We start from the raw sequence: 26,286 nt of genomic DNA, 5'->3' as shown, positions 1-26,286 counted from the left end.
TGTTGGGCTCAGACTTCTTGTGAAATTTCAAGTTCAGGCTCAAAAGCAGTATATTACTTGTAGATTTCAACTTCCATTAAAAAAAAAACCACAAAAAAACCAACCCCAAAAAAATCAAACAAAACCCACCACACAAAACCAACCTAAAAAAAAAAAACCCTCACAAAAACAATCAATCAAAAAAGATCAATCAAGTGGTACGGACTGAGTGAATGCTTGTTACTGGTATCTGTGGTGACAAGGGCCTGGTATGGAGTTTTCATCAGGCACACAAAAGCACTTCCAAGATGGAAGGCTGTGACCCACAGGTAAAGCTGAGGTCTTAATGCATAAAAAGGTACAATCTACAGCTCTTAAATTCCATTTTTATATCCAGATAAAAGTAAAGATAATCATGAAAAAGTCTGCCTTTTGAGTAGGCTGACAGTGAGAGAGAGAGTGTGTGTGTGTGTATATATACATATATATATATGTAAAAATAAAGAGTTGGCCATAAATTCATGTGAATTACAAGAACTAAGCTAACCTGACAAAGAACAGATAGAGGATGGTTTGATTTTTAAGGAGTGAGATCTTAACAGTTATATGGATAAATATCTTGCATATTTTGTCCTTATGCTCCACATGCATCCATATACACTTGCACCTACTATATATCAGCCAAAAACTCCTGCTACTTTTAAAAATGAACAGCAGAAGTAAAATAAAAGACAGTTTTCCAAAGGCCCTACATTTCTTCTCTGAACCTTTTATTTCTCTTGGGTCTTTTGGGGTGGTGGTGGTGAAGATAGTTTTTAAAAAGTCATGAATGTAAAATAAAATAGGTGTAATCAATTTCCAATGATCCATGGATCTCAACTATCCCTTCGGGGACTTCTGAGAGCCAGCACACTGACAAGCGACAGTGACCTATAGTAGGAAATATCCCTCTAGCCCGAGAGCAAACCTCTGTAGGACACCTTTATGTACTACTTCTAATTACATCATATAATCACCATTTCCCTAGTAGAGATGATGACAAATGCACCTGCATCTGCCTTTAAGACAGTGCATCTGTTTAGGACACTTGGAAAGAGGAGTGCTAGAGGAGGAAAAAAAGGAGAAAAAACGACAGAGTCTGTGTACACAAATGGTTTAGTGGTTTCCAGCAGCTCACAATCCTGTGTGCTCTGTGACCTTGCAGCTCCTGACAATTTATTACAGGTCTGCATCTCAAACACCAGCATAAGCTAAAGACACCAGATAAAGGGATGAAGCTCAGTGTCCTTAATGCACAACCAAATTCCCAAGAGGGATACAATGAGGCAGTTATTTTGCAGCTGCTCTTGTTTCACAGTGATATAACTTAATACAGTAGTTCAATTTCCTATTGCTCTTCCTTAATATTTTCTCACCTCTAACCAAAATATGAAGGAAGATCCAGAATGAAGGAAGTTCCTGATTTCTTCCTACATAGTTCACAGCTTCTCCTTAGTAACAGGCAATTGTGGGAGTTTACCTGGAACAGTGTGTAGTTGACTTACATATTATGAACTCTGAAGGAAAAGGTACAAAGGAACCTATCTATTGCTTAGTGTCCACACCCCTGGTTATGCAGTGTAAAGGACCCCTGACAGCTTTAGCACCAAGGTTGTGCAGGGAGGAGTCACAGACCTCTCATTCCGCTTTAATATGTAGATAGAGGCTGTCAGAGGAAGAAAGTTTTGGGCCTGGACCAGGCCTAACCTGCCCAAATGAACCAGAAAGATCTGTTAGTAGTGTTTTTCTCTCTGCTTTTGCACAAACAACAGAAACAGAAGCTGTACTTTCAGCTGCACTGGTTTATACAGATTTAGTACTTATCTACTCTGTTCTTCCTGAAGGAGCAGTGCATAAATCATGTACAGCAGTGGTAGATTTTTGAAGAATGACAGTAAAAGGAGAAAATGGCTTCAAAACTCATTGAAAACATTTAAAATTCAAGTCTCTATTAGAGAAAAATTACTTTCTGTGCATTGTACCCAAAGGCCTCTGTATCCTCTACTCACCTCTCCCTACCTGCCTGAACCCTAAGCCACACGATCAGGTTATTCAGCATTCATCTTCTATTCGACTTCCATTGTACTTGAGCTGCTGTCTTGGGCTCTATCAGTGTAACACGAACGTTCCACATTTTTATACTTTCCCACTGACATCACATACTTAGCAAACTTTAAACATGTAAATGAAAGTTCTATGCTTCTTCAAGGACCCTAGAATTAGACAGAAGAGCTCTACTGGCCCTTTCTGCAGATAAGAAACAAGGACACATGGATATTGCATGGAAGTTTTCTACTATCCCAAAAGCATACTTAAAAATATGCTATTCTTTCTTTACACAGTTGTAATTTCAGGGCATTTTCCATAGCTTCCTCTTCTTTTGTGTGAGTCCTAACTTTGGTGGCATCTTAAGCTAAAACTGAACACAGAACACTAAGGAAAATCTGGTGTAATTCACATCTATAACTGTAAGAAAGCAATTTAATACTGCAAAAAGGGCTTCCTATCACAGGTATAACAAATGATATCCAAGGATTTGTTCTTGATAGCTATTTTAAATCATTGTGACTGATTCTTATGATGATTCACTTAAAATGAATAAAAACTATATATACTGAAATATTCCTAAATCCAAACTGTAAACCTACAGAATATATTTTCCCCTATTAAAAAACTGTGCAATATCTTTATTGATACTAACATATACAAACCTGAGTAGTCACTTCCACAGAATGTGATTTGTGCCAGAAAGCGCATTCTAAGGCTTTCCAGATCACAGTCCTGGCAGGTCCAACAGAAGGACAATTCATTAAATCTTCTAAAAATTGAAAACACTCCAGTGATCCCAGTTCCTGACATGGGTTTACAGCTATCCAGTGGGGCTGGTGGCACAATCAGGACTAAGAGAATTTGAAGTGGCACCACTTTGCTAAATTCAGGATTGGGGCCACCCAAGTGAGAGCGCAGTCTTGTCTCCTGTGTTGAAGCTTCTGGGAGGCCAGGGCAGAGTATTCTGCCTCTGAACTGAGAAGCTAGTGGTTAAGGGGTTAGATGTAACTATACTCTCTTAAGCTGATTAGAAGGCCTTTAGCTCTTAAAGGACGGACAGCTACAAAGACAGTGATGGATTACAAGGTAAAACCTTTCCTACCCTCCCAAAATTATTCAGTGTGACATGATTGTAAACAGTTAAGTATCACTCCAGTGCTGTGTGCCCCCCACAGTTGGGATGCCTATCTCTTCCACATCCCCACCCACCCTCCCCACTTTATGTACAATACATTCACCACCAACAACAAAAATTATTTTCAAAGGCAACAGGAAAATTCTGTAAACTGGACCCAGCTCCAAACACATTAATACTACGAATTCCCTTCCCCAAATATATACCTGAGTTTAGCTGCTCACAAAAATTTTAAACCATTACTCCATTCTTAAGTATGCCCCCTTTCCCAAGTATACAATGATTTTCCATGAACGAGTCTCAGGACTTGGAAAAATCACCAGATGCATTTGTTCTTCCGGGCTGTCTATATCTACACCAAGAGCCCTCTGATGCCACCGCCGCCCGTGTGCCAACTGTCTTAAGGAGTGCGCTGTTAGGGTCCCATGAATGGCTTCAGCACTGGGACGGCAGGAAGGGATGCACAGTGAGGGTCCGGGGACAGAATTAGAGATAGGTATGGACCGTTTCCCCAAGTTCTTCATGATCCAGTCTTCATGTGCAGCTTTCAATTTCCTGGGGGTTTACTTCCTCCTTGGACTAGCTCTGAGAGAAAACAAAGTAAGATACAATTGTTAAAAAAAAATGGGTGAAAGAAAAGGGAATATACAATAACACACTCTCACTAAAAAAAGCAAAGCAGTCAGGTATAAGGACAAAAGGAAATTAGAATTACAGGGAGGAAAAAGGAAAAGTGCGATTACATTGTGGGTATTAACCTTACAAAACAAAGTATGTATGAATAGTCAAATATTGTAAAGTGTGCAATTCAGTAACATTAATTCCATTCACAGCATGGTATAACAATCACCTCTATCTAGTTCAATAGACTTTTCACAGCCATAAAAGGAAATCCCACGCCCATTAAGCAGTCGATTCCCATTCTCCATTTCCTGGAAACTGCTAATATGCTTTCTGTGTCTAGGTCCTTATATACCCTAGATATTTTATGTAAGCATTAGAAAACAAAAATGTGACCTTGGTATGTGATTTTATTCACCTAGCTTCTTGTTGTTTTTTTTTTTTGTTTTGTTTTTTTTTGCACTTATACTGTAGCAAGGCTGTGTGGATCACAACAAACTATGGCTGATTTTGAGAGGAATGGGAATCCCAGGACACTTGATTGTGCTTATGCAAACTTATACTTGGATCAGGAGGCAGTCATCAGAACAGAGTAATAAAATACTGCATGGCTCAAAATTGGAAGGGTGTATGCCAGGGATGTGTCCTAGCTCCATATCTTTTCAATCTATATGCAGAACAGATTATCCAGGAGGCTGGGCTCTATGAGGAGAAGTGTGGCAGCAGGATTGGAGGTAGACTCATCAACAATTTGTGTTATGTAGATGACACAACTCTACTTGTGGAAACTGAGGAGGACCTGAGGTACTTGTCACAGAAGGTCAAGGATTGCAGCCGTCAATATGGATTGAAGCTCAATGTCAAGAAAACAAAATTCTCACCACTGGGCCAATTGACAGCATCATGATAGATAGTGAAGAGACTGAGATTGTTGACAGCTTCAGTTTGCTTGGATCTACAATCAACACTCTTGGTACCAGCAGCCAGGAAGACTAATTGCATTGGGAAGGTCTGCTGTCAGAGACCTCACCAAGGTACTGAGGAGCAATGATGTCAGTCTGAGACTAAGGTGCGCCTGATACAGGCCATGGTCTTTGCCATTACCTGCTATGCTTCAGAGAGCTACACAATGACTAAGGATGATAAGAGAGTTGATGCCTTTGAGCTGTTATGCTGGAGAAGAGAACTGCATATACTATGGACTGCTAGAATAAGCTGGTCCTAGAGAGAGTGAAACCAGGATGCTCTTTGGAGGCAAGGATTCTGAAGCTTTGTCTGACGTACTTTGGACATGTTGCAAAGAGGGACTGGTCCTTGGAGAGGGCTGTCATGCTTGGCAGGGTGGAGGGTTGGCGCAGGAGAGGAAGACCCTTGATGAGATGGATTTATTCAATGACTGGGGTAATGGGGATAGGCGCATTTGAGACAGTGAGATTGGCACAGGATAGAACAGGGTTTAGGGTTGTTGTACACAGGGCTGCTCTGAGTAGCAAGTGACTCGACAGCACAACAACAACCTACAACATATGTATAGAGCAGGAGTCAGAGCTGTTGTACAGAGGGTTGCTATGAGTTGCAAGCGACTCAACGGCACGTAACAACAACAACAACAACAACAACAACAACAACAATACCACGTTTTGTTTATCCATTCATTTGGGTTATGTCCACCTTTTGGCTCTTATGAACATTGGAATACAAGTTGTTTTTTTTTGACATCCACTTATGAGTCAGGAAAGAACTAATACTCTAGAATGCTTACCTGATCCAGAGGAAGTGTTGGGGGCTTATGTGGTGGCAGCTCTTCCTGTGATGTTGCTGGTGCTGGAGTCTTTGGGAACGGGGACTGTGAGTGGACAGGATGCATCTGCATTCTATAATCATAAGAAATGGTTAAGAATTAAGGAGGGTTTATCAATAGTATGGACAAAAAAAGGATACTTTGAAGATTTCAGAGAGCCTGAATTACCAAGTAATCAATGAGACAAATCAGTATTATAAACTTCTGGGATGATGCAGTCAAAACCGACATGACAGAAGTGTAAACTACTACTGTCTCCCTATCCAAAGCAAATTAAGAACGAAGAAAATCAAAGATGAAAACCATGTGGTTCAAATCCACCAGCAGCTCCACAGGAGAAAGATGGGCAATACAATCTCTTCCTGCCTCTGAAAACCCGCTCGAGGGTCAGCTGTGGGTCAGTTCTGACTCAATGGTACTCAACACCACCACGGCCCTGAGACTAGAAAACTGGACAGTGTCTGGCTATTAATGAACAGAAGATCCTGTACAGAGTAGGAGAAATACAGAAAGAGCCAGTTTACTGGTCTGAGAAAGACTGGAAGTCCTGGACTGTGGCCTTTAATCACATTTGAAGACTGGAACTCAACTCACCCCTGTGGCTCTGCTTTCAGCCACATGTTGGATAAGCCTGGAAGGTGAGTGACAGCACTATGAGGGTGAGTATTCCTCAGAACACCTTTATGAGATCAAAACATGGGGGGACTAAAGGAGCTTTGGTGGCCTAGTGGCAAGAAGCTGCACAGCAACCCCAAAGGTACATGGTTTGAATCCTCCAAATGCTCCACTGGAGAAGGAGGGGCAATCTCCTCCTGTGCCAGTCGGATCCGTTTCGACAGTACACAACAAGAAAAAGAAAAGTAATGAAACAAAAACATGCATGAATATTTAACAGGAAAGCTATTTGCTGTGTAAATTGTCATTCAAATCACAACAAAAAGGTTAAAAGTGCTTAATCTGACCAAGTATGAGAAAATAATGAGGTAGATTCAGAACCTGGGATACTCTATATCAGAACTAACCCAGACACTTTGAAAAATCAGAGCAAAATCAGTGCTAGGATTGCTGTAAATCAGACATTCAGAGCAACCAGTACAAGTGTGACCTTAAATTGTATTTTGGATCATAAAATAAAGCAAAATAGACAAACACAGTTAAAAAAAGAAACTCTACATTAGTTACTGTTATTTTCCTTGGACATGATAATGGGTTTGAGATTGTAGCAAAAAGATATACTAAAGTATAGGATAAAAAGCTATGATGTCTGAAGCTTACTTTCTAGCTGTTTGGAAAAACAAAGTAATAAAAAGCACACCTCCGGAAAGATATATAGTAAATATGACAACATGTTAACTGTGGGCCAGGAAAGTTATGGTGGTCAGATAATGGAACACACTGGGTTTCTCTTGGTTCCCATTGGTTTGATGGTATTCATTACATGATTAGAGTTTGCAACTTTTAATGATTTTCTAATTAGTTTTTCTAATTAGTAGGTTTTTTTTTAATTCTTTATTCAGTTTTTTTATTGTAGGAATAGTGAAAGCTTTAAAAAATTAATTTTTCATTAGGATCTTAAAACATTATGATTTGTAACTTTAATATAAGCAACTTTACCTAACCATCCTTTTCACATTAATAATGTGCAATCCCTGCATTTCTTTTGGCTTTCGAAAGGCTCATTCAGAAGAGTTCTCAAATGTGACTTGTTCCCATTTTGCATGAGCCTGGGGTTTTCACTGAATGACAGAGGAAGACAGGACAAGGGAGTAACATTTAAAATCATGATGATCTCCTGTGCTCTTCTCCAGAGACTGAAAGAGACCAGAGTGTCTAAAACCTCTCTGCTTGTGCCAAGAGTGCTCAATTCAGGTTTAACAATTTTCTAATATCAAATCTAGTTAATCATTTAAATGCCAATTCATTTTATTAAAGAAAAAGGACAAGTCAAAGAAAAGCCTCTTAAGTCCCAACATCAGCGATTTACACACTTTCTTGGTCTCAGGCTACTGAATCTTTTGGTCTTTTATGAACTAATTTTTCCTTTGACAATTAATATCTTTTCTTCTTTCAGACACAAGCAAAACTATAAAATGCAATCTTACCCTGATGGTCTGTACACTTCCTGGAAAGGTCCCCTTATCCCACTTGCAGTGCCAATTTGTTCCATCATTACAGCTTGAAAGTGACCCATGGCTTCCTCCTGGCAGCGGTAGACGGGGCCCTCCTGAGGGAGGCCATTGGGCTGGGCAGCCACTGGATGGTGAGGTGGGTGAGCAGTCACAGGAGAAGAGTAAGCCCGGGGCTGGAAGTGACTGGCTGGCCGCTGAGGTGTGTATGGAGGCCCCGACGGTAGCATCATGCCATGGGGTGGGAAAGCAGATGAACCAAAACCCATTCCTGAACCCACAGGTGGAGGAGGAGTTCCATAAAGATATTCGTTGGCTGACAAGGAACTTTGTCGTTTGGTAGCTGCATTATGGTTGTCCAGGTCTAAAAACTCTTTGGGACTCTCTGGCCTTTCCATAGATTCATCCAGCTTCTCATCCTCCGGACCAGGATTCTGCCCATCAGCTGGAACAACCTTAGTGGCCACATCCATCCGGGTTGGAGAAGTTAAGGCAGCATTAAGTGTCTCACAGCCTTGTAGGCTAGTCACAGCATTCTTATCTGTGAAGAGGGGCCTAGGTGGAGGAGGCTGAGTAAATGGGGGCCCACCTGGGCTTCCCTGGGGATGGAGAGGTCTCTGCCAGTCTGAAAATCCCTGTGGACATGTGTAATAAGGAGTTCGCTGGTAGTGATGGTAGGGAGGCTGAGGTGGTGGCTGGTAAGAATATCTCATTCCTTGGTGGGGGCGATAGTGGGGGAAGATGCCAGAATGAGGGTTATTAGACTGGAAGCCCCTAGGTGGGAAATGCTGAGGATGGGACATCGAGGATTTCTCCATCATTGGGCCCAAACCTTGCAGGCCTGGGCTGATGTGGTAATGTGCAGCCGAATTCGGGTATTCCAGGCCTGACATGTACAGGGGAGAAAACTGGCTCACAGGGCCTCCCATCAAACTGGGATCTGCGTTGGGAGGTGTCGGGGCATTCTGTCCTGCACATGGCATGGTTTCTGGCAATGCTTTGCCTCTCGGGCAGAGTGGTTTTTCTGAACCACAGCCCCCAAGATTCTTGCCCTCTGATCCACATGAGGAGGCTTCACCAAGCACTCCATTTTCGGGTAGAGGCCCTTTCTCGGCCACAGTGGAGAGGTCTCCCATACATCCTTGTGCAGTTGGGCTCGTGTAGCTGGCGTCTGAGCGCCAGGTGCTGTTGCCCTTGGTTGCTTTGCAGTTGTCCCCAGTTTCTGAGGAGTCGTTTTTGAGCTCTGCACCTTCTGCTTCCCTTTCTTGAGGTGAGCTCTGCTTGGTACCATCTGTCTGTAGGGGAGGTGTAGGGTGAGGTAGTTGTTTGAGGTACACCCCCTCTGAAGCACCAACACTTGGTGGTTTCTCCTCAAGCCCTGGTAAGGGCTCTGCTGAAAGGAAAATGGAGAAAAACATACATTGATAGCTGAAACAATACTGCTGGCGGGTGCTGGAAGAGGATAAACACCCAAGAGAGTAAAGAAGGTTAAAGTTGAGTACTATAACTCAAACTCTTTGAATCCTTTTAACAGGCCTTTTTGTGGGCCTAGTGCTAAAAGTGAGTACCTCTAAGCAAATTCAAAGGTCTATCAAGAATGGACATTCTGTTCCTTCCTTCCGTGTTGTCCTAGTCAGGCAAGTAAGAAAAGTCTTGTAAAGTCATTTATGGCTTATGGATTCCAGGCAGATGTGCGTGGAAGATGGCAGGAAGCTGTATCTGTGACTAGAATTGATGGCCAGACTGAGAAACTCTGAAATTCACATAGTGAGGACCAGGGCATCACCGACACTCAGGCATTTCTGCTTCATCAGAATGTAAACATGCTGTTCCCTACTTTCGTACTGATAACCTACACACAATGGAGAGGCAGTCAATTGTTTATTAAATGGATATGTATTAATATTGTATAGGTGTCTTGAGAACATGTTTACAGCATAAGACTAAAAATGAAACCAAGTAAATATATACTCAACTACCTCACTTCCTTATCTCTATTACTGATTCATTCCATACTGTCTTCTTTTAAGCTTTTTAGGGGGTTGAGGTAGGGGAGAGGACAAGAGTAAGAATAAAAAATAACCTTCGAAGATTTACTAGGTTCTCAGGCTACCTGTGAATCTGGCTTCAACTATGGAAGGTATGAGTCATGCAATGAAAATTAAAATACATGTTTTCTATTATTCTGTCAATATAAAATACTAATGTAACAGACTCAACCAGAATTTCACCTGTAGGACTCTTTCTTCAAAGGCTTCAATCCAGACACCAGTTGAAATCTATCCACCCATTACTGGTTGTACAGGACAGAGCAGAGCTAGCCACCCAGGGGGTACACTGTGGCTGTAAATCTTTATGGAAGCACAGTTTCATTTTTCTCTCAGAGTGGCTGGTGGGTCCAAATTAATGACCTTTTGGTGAGCAGCTCAATGCTTATCACACAAGGCCAGCAGGGTTCTCAATGAAAGTGAATGCCAGAACATTCCAATAGAGTTGGTATTCACAAAATAAGCTGTTCTTGGAAAGATAAACTGAATTCTAGGCATATCCTTAATTTTGTGTTTGACAAAATATCAAGTGTCTCCATTTTTTATCCATATGCTAACCAGACATGTAATACATTTAGACATTGATCTTAATTCTCTTTTTTAAAATTTTTATTGTATTATTTTTACATGTACCGTCAAATCAGATCTGACTGGTACAGGAGGAGATTGCCTCCTCCTTCTCCAGCAGAGCATCTGGTGGATTTGAACCGCATACTTCTGGAATTGCAGTGCAGCATCTTGCCACTAGGCCACCAGAGCTCCCCTGATCTCAATTCTAAAAGTATTCTTTTCATCTAACTCTTACAGATGAAATGGTATATTTGTTAGATGTCACTACTCTTCATACATCGGATCCAGTTGGGCTCGGCTCCTCTGCTTTTAGATGGGCAGTTAGTATCTCTGTGGAGCTCTGCTGGCACCATCCATAGGGAGACGTGAGACCAACCAAAGGCAAGGCCTCTCTGGTAATTCAAGTCCACTGGCTGCCTCTGACTCTCATTAAGAGGGTCAGCTATGGGCAGTTCTGGTGGCAAGAAGCTGCACGGCAATCCCAGAGGTGCACAGTTTGAATCCACCAGATGCTCTGCTGGAGAAGGAGGGGCAATCTCCTCCTGTACCAATCAGGTCCCATTTGACAGTACACACACACACAAAATAATAAATTTAAAAAAAAAAAAAAAAAGAGGGTCAGCTACAAGTCAATCCCAATTTAACAGCAATAGGAGTCTGAATAGCTCTGTGTCTGTTTCTCTAGCTATTAAAAAAATGGATGATGATGATAATAATAAAAATTAATAATAATAGCAGCAGCTATCTGTAAAGCTTGTTTGGAGGTTTAATGAGTACACATAAACTCACAAAAAGGGTGCTGTGCATGGAGCATTCCACATCTACGTAGTGATCACCATTACTAGAAAAATCTTTTTGATATTAGGATTAAAAACAGTACTATCGTTGGTCCAGAAATGTAAAGTTCAAGCAAACGAAGGTGGTACCAGTTTTTATTTGATTTGCTGCTTTGTGTGACAAGACTACTCATGTCCTAACAGCTTAAGGAGCCAAAAGTGATAACGTCAATTACCTCCATCATTCTCAGGATCTTTTGTTTCACTGTTATCCTGTGTTCTCCCAGTGTTCCCCAAGTCAGGCTTGGAGGTTGACAAACTTACTGATGCTGAGTGAGGTACCTGTGGAAAAGAGCCAGGCAGATGGGGAGGAGTGGGCTGCTGGGGGTGGTAAGGCACACCTGGTGGGCAAACACGGGAGGAGAGCTGCTGCATGGCAATCATCTCTGGGCTGTCCATCATGGAGTCCCCTCCTGGGACCCCCCGCAGAGCCTGGGGGGGTGCTCCATACAGGGAACCATGTGCAGCGGCTGGAGCCTGTAACCGATGTCCAGCAGATTTGCAGGGTGGTCGCATATACCCTGAAGAAGGAGCTCCATGAGGTAGAAAACTTGATTGTTCATTCCACTGGTTTGGAGGGAGCGGTGGTCTCATCACTCGGGAATCCATCATATGACCAAGAGAGTGAGGCTGGTGAGAAGGCCCTGGTCCCAGTGGAAGCTTGTCATCCGGCCCCAGGGGTCCTGGGTGTGCAGCACCATGGCTCCCATTCCAGACAGCAGGCGGCACACGATTCAGGTACTTGTATGAGCGGTACATATGAGTGGGAGGGATTTCTGAGTTTTCAGGAAAATCAGGTGGTCGGGGAGGAACCCCACTCTGTCTGGGTGGAATAAATCCTGGCTGGAACTGAGGCGGGGGATACAAATTTCCCTCCTGATTGGGGCCACTCATCTGCCCAAGCTGTAAGGATCCAGGATGTGCTCCCATGTTAGAGAGGTGTGTCAAACCCCCACACGCTTGCTTTTCTTCAGGTGTTCCTAGTCTGGGTCCTCGGTGATTGTTAATTCCAACAGGAGGCTGCAAGAAGAGAGGAGAGCAGAGTTCACCAGACCAACGAATCTTGTATGTGCACCACTTACAGGGACAGCCTCTCCACACAGGAAATGGTGAATTACACAGAATGTAAGAGGAGGCTACATTTTTTAAAAACAAACAAACAAACAAACAAACAAACAAACAAACAAACAATTATTTATTTATTTTTAAATTATTTTGAGTGTGTGTACCATCAAATCAGGTCTGACTGGTTCAGGAGAAGATCGTCCCTTTCTCCAGCAGAGAATCTGGTGGGTTTGGACCGTGTGCCGCTGGGACTGCAGTGCAGCCTCCTGGCACCAGGCTGAGGCTGCTGCATTTCTAAAACTGATCTCGAAGACCCTCTGCACCCACATTTCTGAGGAGGTTGCTTACCTGCATGGCAAAAACTTGATGCTGCTCTCCTGGATGTGGTTCTGGGACTCGAGAGGAGCCGTAAAAGTTGGCAGGGTCTGATCCTTGAAGAGGGCCAAAGGCTCCTGGCACTGCAGGCCTCTGGACACCACCATGGGAGAAAACAAGGAGGAAAGAAAATGAACACAGAGATAAAACTACCAATGACCAAAATCACAGACCACTAAAAACTAGCATACGGGGTCAAGAAAGGGCAGAATACTAACCTCTGGCCTGGCCAAGACCAGAACTAGCCCTTAAGACCAAAGCAATTTTGTTCTTTAAGAGCAATAAGATTATGCACACCCATGTTTATCGCGGCTTTGTTCACAATAGCAAGGAGTTGGAAACAACCTAATTGCCCATCAACAAATCAATGGATAGAGAAGCTCTGTCTGGTATATTCACACAATGGAATACTATGCTGCATTGAAAAACAAGGAACTCATGCAATATTATTCAAAATGGGTGATCCTGGAGGACATTATGCTGGGTGAAGTATCTCAGTCACAAAAGGACAAATACTACATGGTGCCACTGTTGTAAAACAGGACTGACATTGGGTTTGGAGGGAGATGGAGAAAGATGGGATAAATAACATATACTGCATTGAAATAGATGAGGAAGAAAACTATTTAAAATGGATATGTGATTAGGTATTTTTGTCATGACAGGAGTCCAGAACAAAGACTGCATAGTGGAGTGGACCTGGGGGGGGGAGGGATTAAAAAACAACAAAAGAATTTTTTTTTTACTTTTCCAAGAAGGGAGTGCATTTGGGTCGGAGGGAGGAGTGGTGGGTGGGGAGAAAAGTGCAACAATGAATGGAAATCCAAAGTCTCTAAATATTCTTTGAAATTAATATTAAGAAAACATTGAAAAAAAAAGCAGCAGTAAGTTTAAATCAGTATTACTTCTGTGCCCACCCCAACCCCAACTATCAGGCTTTGAAGATGCAAAGTTTGAAGTAATAAGGATCAGGTTTAAACTACCGGCAACACTGTGGGGAAAAAGATGTGGAAAAGTATTTACAGCTGTGGAAATGTAGGAGGCAGTTCTACTTTGCCTGTAATAAGGTCAGTCTAAGTTGGAAAAAATATGAAGGCTTGATTTTTGCTTTCTTTATGGAGACTTCTAGAGTCCCTCAGTTGTCTAAAAAACTTATGTGCACATACACAGAGAGAGAGAGAAAAGCCACTGAAAACATAATTTGATACTGAAACACTTTGGGTTGCCTTGACAGAACTGATTTGATGATAACTGGTGTAATTTTAATTTTTAAGTAGACTTTTTAGCCATTTTGCCTTTAATTGTACCCTCACCATGAAACTTTAACACTGTATAACTTTGTGGTCAGTTTCTTTACCTGAACGTTATATATAAAAATAATAGGATTATAGTTGCCCCTAAAGAAACAAATTTTTGGCCATGTTGAAAATATACAAATTAGAAGATGGGAAGAAAAGATGCATTAAAAAAATAACCCAACAGAATGAAAAAGGTAGATAGGGAAAAGAGAAAATGTCCATATACAAAAAAATTATCTTGGAAGAGGACCTAATTATCTTTTACTTGCTTATGAACCTATTACAGCAGACAACACAGTAGAATCTAGGCTGTTCCTTACCATCTGGTTTAAAAGAGGTGTCTGGTTGGGCATCCCACCATAAGGCATGGAACGTGAAAAGCCCTGGCCGTTGGAAGTGCCCAATTCCCGGGGTGGCTGCATGGAGCTGCTGCTATGATCATCCCCAGAGGAGGAGGCGCGGCGGCGTGTGGGGGGCAAAGACTTCCCCCCATTCTCCATGGGCTGCTGTTTCTTGCCGGTTCCGTCGGGCTCTCTGGAGCGGGTCCAAACGTGGCTTCCACTGCTCCGTCCTGCTCGGTTCCGTCTCTTTTCTCGCTTTTCATCCTCTCTGATCCAAAATTCTTCATCTGTGTCTCCATCTTCTCCAGGAAAATGTTTCGCCATTGCTCGATGGAAACACTTCTCTAAATTGTCAGACATCTTGGTATACTCTATAGTGACAGGAAGACAGAAAAGATTGAATGCATATGTAGCTTCTTATAGAACATAAGACAACTCTCTTATAAGTAAAGAAGCAAGGACTCTTCTGGGGTAAACCCAACTTGAGTCCATATGATATTCAGGGGCTCAAGATATAAGGCAGTGTTTCTGTCCACAAGAAGCTCAACATAATATGGTTGCCGCAACGATTCTATTACTCCAAACTAGTAAAAATTAATTCTGTAGAGTGTCACCAACCTACTTTGGGAGAGATCTACTTCCTTCAGCCAAACTCTAGACATTTCCATGAACTTTCTTATGAGTAATTTAAGGGAGAACATGGTATATGGGGAAAAATCTATAAAACGAAATTCTAGAAATATTTAGTTACTAGACCTAGTTTTCAAACTAAGGCATTTTGAGTGAAAGTTCAGACACCCCCCAGAATTATAACCTATTAGAAAAGTATAAATAAGCTTGTCTAAAATAAATTGTTCATTTTGTCAAACATTTCAAAAGAGGAATATTAGTATATGGGTGTGGTCATTAAAAACATTAAGATGGTAGAGAGCATCCCCATAAGCATGGCAAGACAACGCAAGATTTCTCAGCATGGCTGAATGCTTAAATAAGTTTAAGGAGCTGGGAGATATAATTATTTTGCCAGTTCTATCCTGCTGACTTTTCAGTATGATCTCAAAGTAATTTCCACATAGTTTTGGCCTAGTCTGTGGATAACAGTGGTAACTGGCCATAGAGAATTGTCGGTGTATAATCTAAGCCCAGACTAGTCTCTAGGTTTATAAGGAATAACCTAAGCCGAGTTAGCGAGCAGCTGCCCTCTGTTCCAGTGTGGGACTGGGGAGAAGTCCTGGCGTATACAGTGTAAGTGGTGGAAACGGCCAAACTCTTGGCTTTTAAATTAACATGCAGTCTCTTTATAGTCACAGAAAGCTGTGGAATATTAAGATGTGCATTTCTAGGAGAAAAGGCATTTTATTCTTGATTATAATGGCAAAGCTAATGTCTATCTGGAGCAAACTCTCTCCTACTTACCGCTACTTTCCCCATTATATTTCCGACAATTCCTGAACATAGTCTTCATATCGTTTACAAATTCCTCCTTGGTACAGTATAAGCCACTGTTGAGTTTCTTCTCCATGCTTGAAATATCCATAGGGATCTAGAAATGGACATACAATTGTTCAATTTAAATTAAAATATATGACCCAAACAAACAAAATCTCAGCTCCTAAGGTTTAAGAATAGTATTGTCATGAATTGCCCAAGACCATGGTATGGGTCATATAGAAAGCCTGATTTTTAAGGAACAGAGCAAGACGAAAGGATAATAAAAACTTAGAAATATTCATATGGCACAAGTGTGTTCTCAATTTAATTCTTTACCTTAATAATCTGGTAATAGTTAGGTGCGTAAGATTCATCCACAGGTTCCAAAAAAGGCCATGAATCCTTGTGCGCCTTTACCACATCTAAGACTGAAAGGAGAGAAGAGAGCTTACTTCACATTCTCACAAAGGAACACCATGAGAATCATATAAAGAATGTAACCGTGACTGACCTTTATACATGGCAGTGAAATCATCATCCAACTCAAACCTGAAAATCATAAATTCAGAAATTAATAGCTAACTCTGACCACTTTCTTTTCATGGCTCACTGAAAATTTAGTTACAGTCCCAAAGATCAATGAACTAAGATTTAAAATATGTATATTATTTCTTCTAAGTAGTCTGTAACATTACTGATACTCCCTAGAAATAAGAATATGAGGGATTTCTTTAGCAAAAAAGGGAATAATTTTCCCCATCTAGAAAAATGATGGAGTTGGTTTAGATGACACAGAATTCAACTGATGAAAGCTCATGAGTACAGAGTATTTATTTGCTTGTTTCTTAAATTTTTAAAGGGAGACAGAAGAACTAGTTGTTGTTGTTGTTAGGTGTCATCGAGTCGTAGATGACTCATAGCGACCCTATGCACGAAAGGCCTGAGCACTGTTCATATGTAGAGTTTCCGGAGGCAAGCCATTTTGGAAGTGGATGCCGCTCCTGCTTCCAGGAAGAACTAGTTACTTCGCATGAAATAATGTAAAGATTCTAAAATTAATTTACAAACATTAAAAATAAGGAGCTTGTCTAGAAACAACTTTAAAGGATAATACTGGCTCTGAGAGCATTCGTTTCAAGGGATGAAAGGAGAGCTTTGTGAAAACTATTCTTGTGTTCCTTTACAATGAGAGCAAGAAAAGTACTGGTGTCATTCACATATAAGTTCAAGTCCATGCAAGCCACACTTTAAAATATCACTGCCTACTGCATAGGGTTTTTAAGAATTAAATGAGAAACAAAAAGCTCAATGTCTATACTACCAACTGCTATTGTTACTAGGGAGCTCTGGTGGCCTAGTGGTAAGGAATTGTGCTGCCAGACCGGCTGCTCTGTGTAATTTACAGCCTTTGAAAATACCCTGGAGGGGCAGCTAAAGCTGGTTCTGACTCCATAGCATAGAACAACAAGAAAAATTGTTCTTATTAAATACTCACAGATCCTTAGCCTTTTTTTCTTCCCTCATTGGGGAATGAGGGTCCAGATGGGAAAGTTCTGGGGGGAGCTCTTTGCCTTGAGCAAGTAGCCATGCCCGTTCTTCCCTAAGCTTTCTCCTTTTAGCTCGATCTACAAAGAACACAGAACATTATGGTACCAAAGTTAAGTATCTCAAAGATGATTATTAACCTTTTGTGTGAAAGAAGAAATGAAGATCATCAAAGTAGTGCCTTAAAATAATTTATATCCCTTTTGTACCTTCCTTCTCAAAGTCGGTGTTGGTGTACTGGGAGAGAAGGCAACATGGAAGGACACACACAAAAAGAATTGAAGGAAAAGGCAGAAAAGTGAATGATGAGTATCCTTTTCTGACTACAAGAGCCAATTTTTCCTATCAAGAAAATAATAATAATGCCTCTTTTAGGGAGCAGACAGACAGGAATCTAGACGCACAGAGGATTTTAAAGAAGAGAGTAAGTAAGCGCTCAATATTTTGCATTTACAGTGGCATCAATTGTACCGAGCCAGTGGACGTGGCAGGTTTGGCTGTGAACAAGGGCAAGATGCCAGCTGGAGTCGGCTAGCAGCTAAGGATAAAAATTTTTCCTGGCTGACAGATACCCATGTGAAACCACTTGGCATTCCACTCACAACCACATAGGGCAGTACTGTCAGCAGAGAATAAGATCAGGAGTGAAGAAACAAGTTAGGGAGGTAACAAAGAATGTCATGCTGCAAGACATCAAGATGGAAGAAAGAGAAGTCAGAATAGACTGTTTACTCCTCATCCCAATTTTAATTTCTGATCCCAAGTAATAGGCTTTATTTCCCATCACTGCTATCAGTATGGCTTAGAATCTTCCTGAAAAGTTCCATTTGGAATACTTTGTTTTTTTAAATTCATAAACTCTGAATAATTTATATTCACTTTAATGAACCACACACATTTGCTGTTATTAACTTACTACTTGCTATTTTAGAAAAAAAATTATTTCAACTTTGAACATTTTAATTGAATGAATTATAACTATTCATGCACCTGTCATAAAACTTTAACACATATTTTATTATAAATTTGTGCCACTAATAATCCTTTTTAATTGTTGAAGTATGCAAAAAAATAGGTTATGTATTTACTATGTTTTATGCCATATAATATTCCCTTACTCTGGGGTAGGAAATGGAATTTTGTTGACTTCATTTGAATTTTAGGTTTATAAGAAGACAAAATTACAAAAACCCAGGTAATTATAATTATAGTGAATCCATACATCTGGGTGAATTCTTAAGAGTTATAGTAATGTCTCAGATGTTTCCATACATACATTCTTTGTGGCAACTATAATTGGTATACAACTGGATAATGCTTTGTTTTGTTGTTGTATGTAAGGCTGCCAAAATCCAGAGCTGACTCAAAGGAAAATTACAGAGAATTCTACAATAACATTTGTAATAGAAGCAATTAATATGAAAATGTGTTTTTCTTTTGCCAGTATTTAGCCTTATGGCAGCCACACCACAGTCAAAGTTGTGCAAGAGAAGGAAAGCTCAAACATTATTCACTAAGAACAGGGAGTTTTGGTGGCCTAGTGGGTAAAGAACTGCCCTGTCAACTCAAAGTCAAATGGTTCTAATCTACCAGCTTTTCTGAGGGAGCAAGATGAGTAATCTCATCCTGCACGATTTATAGTCTCTTAAAACCTGCTGGAGGGTCAGCTATGGGTGCAATGAGTTGAGGAGTTTTCCTGATCTACTACTAGGGAGCAGTTAGGGAGCTCTGGTTACTTAGAGGTAAACAGCTAGGCAAATAACAAGAAAAATAACAGTAAGAATGCATCTTGTCAAAGGCACAAAATTTCCAAGACCCCAAAAAATATAAGGCAATCTGAGTGAATTACAACTCTCATACATTTCACTTTGTTTTCCACTAAAACATAAAAAGTGCTAAGATGGCACCTTGTCCAAAGCACAGAATCCAGAGAGGTGGTCGAGTTGTGGCTCTCAGAGCATTTACTGTATCATCCAGTATTTTTTACTATATTGTTTTTCATATGTTCTCAAATCTATCATTCTTGTTGCATTTACTTAATTCCTTAGATTTACCCATGTATTTACCAGTTTCCTTGTACATACATACATCCCCCCCACCCCCCCACCCTGGTCAGCGCTAGAGGTTCATTCTTCCTTAGGGTTCTAGATGGCGCAAACGCTTTGTGTTAAACTACTGTCTCATGCCATGGAACCATCCGAACCCACTCACAGCTGACCTCCATCATCCATGCAAATCCATGTATATAACACAGGAGGAGACTGTCACTCTTTCTCCACTGAAGCAGTTGGCATATGTGTACTATTAGAGAGGCATAGTCTTTTGGCTAGAAGTTTTAACTCCCTACCAGAACTTTCTGAAGGTGGTCAGCATCCACTCCGAGGTACTGCTTAGGAAGTCAAATCCAGCAGCTTCACTGGGGGAGAAAGACGGGCAATCTCCTCGTCTGTGAAACCCCTGGAGGGTCAGCTGTGACTCCATTCTGTTTTAATGCCACATGACAACGTGTATCTCCACACTGGCTCTACCTCATAGGAACTCTGTACACTATGACAAAACCCTGTTCAATCTTGCACCTTTCTCATAAGCTTTGCTTGGGCTCACTGTTACAGTTACTATCAATTCATCTCACCAGAAGTCCTCTGCTCTTTTGCTGACTCCATTTTTCCTAGAATGACGACCTTGTGAGATAAAGTTGCACCATCCATGTTTTTAAGGAACACTCTTGCTGCACTGTACTTCTTCCAAGAGAGATTTGCAATTATTTAATACTCTACTACTTCTGTTACTGGCTATTCAAAATGACTGAGAGCAATAATGTTAGTTTGAAGACTAAGGTGTGCTTGATTCAGACCATGATCTTTTCAATTACTTGCTAGGCTGCTGAGAGCTGGAAATAAAAAGAAAAAATAATGACTCTGAATTGTGGTGTTGAAGAAGAGTACTGAATATGACATGGATTGCCAGAAGAACAGACTTAGAGAAGGTGCAGACTGAGTGCTCTTTGGAGGCAACGACGGCTAAGCTTCATCTTGCAACTTGGGGCATCGTGATAGGAAAAGCTATTCCTTGGAGAAGGACATCATAACTGGAAAGGTGGGGGATCAGTAAAAGAGAGAAAGACCCTCACCAAGTGGACTGATACTGTGACTACAGCAATGGGCTGGAGTTTGTCAGAGACTGTGAAGTTGGTTCAGATCTGTTGTTTATAGGGCTTCTAGAAGTTGTATTTGACTCCACGGCACCTAACAACAACAACAACAACAACAACAAATTACTCTGGCACACCAATGAAACACAGACTGTCAAAAGAACAAACTGGTATGTCTTAGAGAAGGTACAGCCAGGATGCTCCTCAGATGCAAGGATGGCTAACTTTCATCTCTTATAGTTTGGGCATGTTGCTATGAAAGGCTATTCCTTGGAAAAGGACATTATAATGGGAAAGACTGGGGGACAGCAAAAGAAAGGAAGACCCTACACCAGGTAGACTGACACAGTGACTACAGCAATGGGGTAGAGTATCAGAGGTTGTGAGGCTGTCACAAGAAAGGACAGTGTTAAGATCTGTTGTTTATAGGGGCACTAAGGTTTGTACTTGACTCGACAGCACCTAACAGCAAAATCTGCTAACCTACAAGTGAAACAGAACAGATATCAAAGCAAGAGACAAGGTAGGCACATCAAGAACGAGAAATACACGTTTTAGCAAAACCACAGATGCAGTGAGACTGCTAAACATACATAAATACTCCAGAAGAGAATTTACAAACTATTTAAACAGGCATTCTCAGAAACAGCTTCAATACACGAAAGGACCCAGCTTGATTGATCTTTGGCTGCAAATGTGCCATTCCTGCACAGGAAGCACACATACCTTCCACTGCCTTGACCTTTTCCTCTAACTCCCGTTTCCTCTCTTCTTTCAGCATCTGCTCCTGCTCCTTCTTCTGCACCGCTAGCAGAATTTGACGTTCTTCTTCCTCCTCTTTGCGCTTCTGTTTTTCTATTCTGGTAAGCACAGGAGTTTCCTGTGAGAGGCCAATAAGTGTATCAAGTCAATACACAGGAAAGACAAGTTATCCACTCTATATGGGATAGACATTTAGAAAAATATAAACACAAGCTGATATCTATCTATCTACGATATATTTGGCTATTAATAAAAAGGTTCAGATGAAGGTTCAAAGTCAGCAAGCACTCCAAAAGAGAAAGATGAGAAATCTCATCCCACAAAGATGTATAGCCTTTGAAACTCAATGAGGGTTATCATGAATCAGAACAGACTCAACAACAATGGATTTAGATTTAGGTTTTATGGGCATAAATAAACACAATAGTATGGAAAACCAATATCATTAGTCCCTAAAGAAGCAGAGATAAAAACCAAAATGAGATACTATTTCATACCTGTTAAAACGGCTAAAATAAAATAAAACCACCACTAAGAAAAACTGGAAAAGAACAAGTGTGGGTTAAGAATACGGAGAAATGGAAATAAATAATTGGTATATACTAAAATGTGAATGGAGCTAGAAAATACAATGGCAGGTGAAAGAACTTACACACAAAGGTCAAATAGTTTGTGATAGTGTTCCTATGAAGTAGCTAAAAGAGATATAGCAGAGAGACAACAAAAATAAGATTAGTGGATGATAGCATCAGGGTGCATGGGGATTGACTACTTAAGGGTGGTCTGGTATATTTCCTTTTGGAGTGATAGAAATATTTAGGAACTAAACAGAGGTGAGTAGGTGATTTTATAACAATATGAATGTACAAAATACCACTTAATGTAGACTTTATAATGTGTTAATATCTAGTACATGTTATAATGGTTAAGTATGTTGGAATTTCATCTTAAGTTTCCCAACTTAAAAACACATGTACAATGGAGATTTAAACACTGAAAATTTTGGTTCCAAAGATTTACAGAATTTGTAGTACTTGGGAAATAATATAAAGAAAGAATATAGTAGACAGGAGACAAGAAACTGAGGCAGATGGCCTACAACATATTTAATGTTTAATATTAATATTAAATGAAAGTGAAGCTTTAAAAACTATGCTCCACATATCACATAAAAATCCTTTACGTAAGGGTAAAGCCCCAAACCATAAAGAATCACAGAAGACAGAATGGGACCAAACTTAGAAAGCCGATGGTATAAAGAGGCTGGCAAAACAATCAGAAATACACAACCAGGAGAGGATAACACTGATGAACAGGACGTTCCACAGATTAAGTCCTTCTGTACATCACAAACTTTTTCCAATAGAGTGAAAAGAAAACCTACTGACTTGGAAAGAACATTTGCCAATGACACGACGAAAGTATACAGATCACAGGACCTCCATAAGAAGAACACTGATAACCCAGTTACAAAATGGGTAAGAGATATGCAAAGAGTTTTCATAGAGGACAATCAAGTGGCCAACAGACATGTGAAGAAATGCTCAAAATCACTGGCAATTGTTGAGACTATATCCAAGAGATACACACCACACCCAACACTTAAACCCCCCCCGCCCCACCCAACATTTTTTACATGTAAAATTCCGTTGACTTTAATTATACGCCCAGCACTAACATAAACTCATTGCTCTGAGTTTGGATTCTAATGTTTGAGGTTGCTATTATCACTTTGATTGTACAGAGATAGAACTTAAAAGAGGACAATGTTTAAGGCATATTTTTTACAAGTTAACTGTTGGATTTATTATGCTCCCTGGATCCAGAGAGATTACAGAGATTTCATTAGATTTTTAAATTTCTGTTCTGAATTTTCCCTTTTTAAAAAATTAATTTTAAAGAAAATTTACAGACACTTTGGGTTTTCATCCATTCATTGTTGTACTTTTCTCCCTACCCACTCATATCCCTCCAGTACACTCTTCTCTTTGAAAAGTAAAAGAAAAATTCTTTCATAGTTTTACAATACTTCCCCCCAGGTCCACTCTACTATGCAGCCTTCCTTCTGGACAATAATAACCTAATCACATATCCCTTTTAAACAGTTTTCTCCCTCATTTGTTTCAATGCAGTATACATTATTGAACCCATCTCTCTCAGTCTCCCCCAACCCCAATGTCAGTCCTGTTTTACAACAGTGGCACTATGCAGTATTTGTCCTTTTGTGAATGAGATATTTCACTCAGCATGTCTTCTAGGGTCACCCATTTTGAATAACAGTTCATGAGTTCTTTGTTTTTCAATGCAGCGTAGTATTCTATTGTGTGAATATACCACAGCTTCTCTATCCAATCATTTGCTGATGGACACTTAGGTTGTTTCCAATTCCTTGCTACCATGAACAAAGCCGTGATAAACATGGGTGTGCATATATCTGCTTGGGTAGCTGTTATGGTTTCTTTGGGGTATATTCCCAGTAGTGGAATTGCTGGGTCAAATGGTATCTCTATTTGCAACCTTTTTTTTTTTAAAAAAATTTCTTTTTATTTGCAACCTTTTGAGAAAGCACCACACTGCCTTCTGCAGTGGTTGCACCATTTTATACTGTCACCAACAGTGAATAAGGATTCCAGTTTCTCCATAATCTCACCAGCATTTGTTGCTTGCTGTTCTGTTAAATTTTGCAATTATGACTGGGATGAGATGATTTCTCATAGTTGTTTTGATCTGCACCTCTCTTAAGAGCTAGGGATTTTGAACATTTTTTCATGTGCTTGTTGGTCATATGAATGTCTTCTTTGGTGAAGTGTCTGTTCATATCCTGTGCCCATTTTTCAATTGGACTGTTTATCTTGTTGTGGTGAATTTTCCTTTTTGATCAAGATTCTTCTGGAGAATCTTTAACCAAATATTCAGTAAAGCTAACCTATCACTATCCAGGTCTTTTTTTTTGGGAAGGAAGGCAGCTCTTCATGGAGAAAACTGGCCACACACATTCAGTTCCTTTACCTACAAATATAGTATCTTTTTTTAAAAAAGCATATAAATCAACAACAACAACAACAACTGGAAAAGGGTCATCAGGAAACAATATGAGCAGTGAGTTTACGGTAAGAGTAGTAGAATAAAGTGAAAAATGACAGTGTTTCCTAGCAAACACTATAAAGACACAAATCATTTAATTGTTGAAGAGAAAGGAGGTAGTGAACCTGATCATAGGAGTGATTTAATTTCTAGAAAAAACACAGTGCCTTTTATATGGTAGGAAGCATTATCTGTTGGTTCTAGCAAGCAGTTGCACTGCAAAGGCAAGCAACTCAAATCCCCCATGTGCTCTGAGGAAGAATGATGGGTAATCTCCTTTGAAAACACACTAGAGGATTAGCTATGAGTTGGTTCTCACCTGATGGTACACGACAACAATATATAGCAATGACAATGCTTGTGTATTCTACCCACGCATAGGACAGAAAGTCCAAGAAGTTGCAATATATAAGTAAATAAAATTAGCATTTTAATTAGAGATGAAGGAAATTCAACTTAATGACTTATAAAAAGGAACAAACTCATTATATAAATAAACATGGTAGACACTTGGTACAATTAAGTGGAATGGGTTAAAAAAATAAAGAGCTCATTACATAAATTATAAAACTCTCCGTACACCAAGGATTCTCTTACAACTTTGAATAACCAACCATATATGTCAAAGGGAAGCATCTGCCCAAAGAACAAGATGGGAAAGAAAAAGTAATGGAAACAAGAATCACAAGAAACAGGAAGAGAAAATGTGCAACAATGTATGAATGGAAATCCAAATCTCTGTAAACTTTCATTAAAATTTCAATTATGGGAGCTCTGGTGGCTTAGTGGCAGGAAACTGCATTGCAATCCCAGACATAAGTGGTTCGAATCCACCAGATGCTCTGCTGGAGAAGGAGGGTCAATGTACTCCTCCTGTACCAGTCAGATATGATTTGACGGTATACCCCCCCCCAATTAAAAAAAGGAAACAAGAAGAGTGTAGTTGCTTTATGAGTATTATAATTAATGTTGTAATAAATGAATGAATGGCTGAAAAACTGATATGCTTTAATACTTTTCACTAAAAAAAAAATTAAGATACATGATTTTATTTGCAACAAACATGACAATGATTTGTTATTTACAATGTGAAGATATCTTTTATAAATTAGTTATGACCTATTAGTCTTAACCGAACCATGAACAACAACGGAACAAAAGGAACATAAATATACAATGTGTAGAAGACTGAGTAAGTGTATCAATCATCAAATTTAAAAAACCCTTGTTAATACAATAAAGAATATTCTGAGTACAATCAGTTTATGAATAAAATGAATAGAATCAATCTGCTTGCTTATGTAATATCTACAGGACATTCTGAAGTATAAAAAAATCTAAATAGAGTGCTTATATAGCTATAAGGATCATAAAGATAACCTTATCCTTAAAGTGAGATTAAAAAAACCCCAATATAAAAAGATGAGATTGGAAAAAAGTCTTAAAGTAGACTTAAATTACTATTATTTTTGAAATAGCAAAACATTATAAACAAATGAAATGTTTAGTAAGAAAATCATTATTTACATGAATTACCTCACCAAAATTACAGTCATTAAAAATTATTCTTGAGAAACACTTATGAAAATACTTAAAATATGAAGGTAAAAAAAAGTATGAAGGTCACAAAAATAATAATCTCACTTTTATAGTACTTAACTAGAGATTCCCTAATTGTGGAGTTCTGATGACTAGTTTCAAGACCAAGTTTCCCACACAAATGTGTAATACTTTTAGGTTGAAATTAACCCTTTCCCCTAATGAACAGAGGAAATCAACTAATATTACATGTTCCAACTGATTAACTTTTTAGATCTTTCACGATATAATTTTATACTTAGTAATAGTTGTTAAAATGAAATTAAAGTACCAGAAGTTAGAACTTCTGGATTTTTAAGTTGAGGTAATTAAAAAAAAAAAAAAATTAAGGCATTTTGCTAACAGTGACTAGGAAATTAAAAACTTATAAAAAGTATAAATGTCATTAAAATAGGTAAAGATAATGTCCTATAAATAATTATTAAGTAAAT

The 26,286-nt window shown here is 39.7% G+C and overlaps 1 protein-coding gene across 1 annotated transcript in view; it reads right to left on the bottom strand.

Annotated features, from left to right (window-relative positions):
• Positions 1-2,070: 2,070 nt before the first annotated feature.
• CECR2 (cat eye syndrome chromosome region, candidate 2) overlaps positions 2,071-26,286 on the bottom strand; it is a 199,348-nt gene continuing 175,132 nt past the window's right edge. The window contains exons 10-22 of the mRNA XM_006891382.1: positions 23,836-23,843; positions 21,069-21,290; positions 17,469-17,496; positions 17,210-17,339; positions 16,226-16,263; positions 16,051-16,142; positions 15,700-15,826; positions 14,263-14,654; positions 12,618-12,737; positions 11,381-12,224; positions 7,727-9,143; positions 5,586-5,697; positions 2,071-2,124 (exon numbers count right to left, since the gene is read on the bottom strand). Coding sequence (XP_006891444.1) covers positions 2,071-2,124; positions 5,586-5,697; positions 7,727-9,143; positions 11,381-12,224; positions 12,618-12,737; positions 14,263-14,654; positions 15,700-15,826; positions 16,051-16,142; positions 16,226-16,263; positions 17,210-17,339; positions 17,469-17,496; positions 21,069-21,290; positions 23,836-23,843 — 3,584 coding nt within the window. The remainder of the gene's footprint in view (positions 2,125-5,585; positions 5,698-7,726; positions 9,144-11,380; positions 12,225-12,617; positions 12,738-14,262; positions 14,655-15,699; positions 15,827-16,050; positions 16,143-16,225; positions 16,264-17,209; positions 17,340-17,468; positions 17,497-21,068; positions 21,291-23,835; positions 23,844-26,286) is intronic.

The sequence above is a fragment of the Elephantulus edwardii genome, unplaced genomic scaffold, assembly GCF_000299155.1.
Source record: "Elephantulus edwardii isolate Elephantulus edwardi_28Jun2011 unplaced genomic scaffold, EleEdw1.0 scaffold00096, whole genome shotgun sequence".
Lineage (NCBI taxonomy): Eukaryota > Metazoa > Chordata > Mammalia > Macroscelidea > Macroscelididae > Elephantulus > Elephantulus edwardii.
Note: the sequence above shows the minus strand (reverse complement) of the source record. Positions and strands in the feature narration are given on the sequence as shown.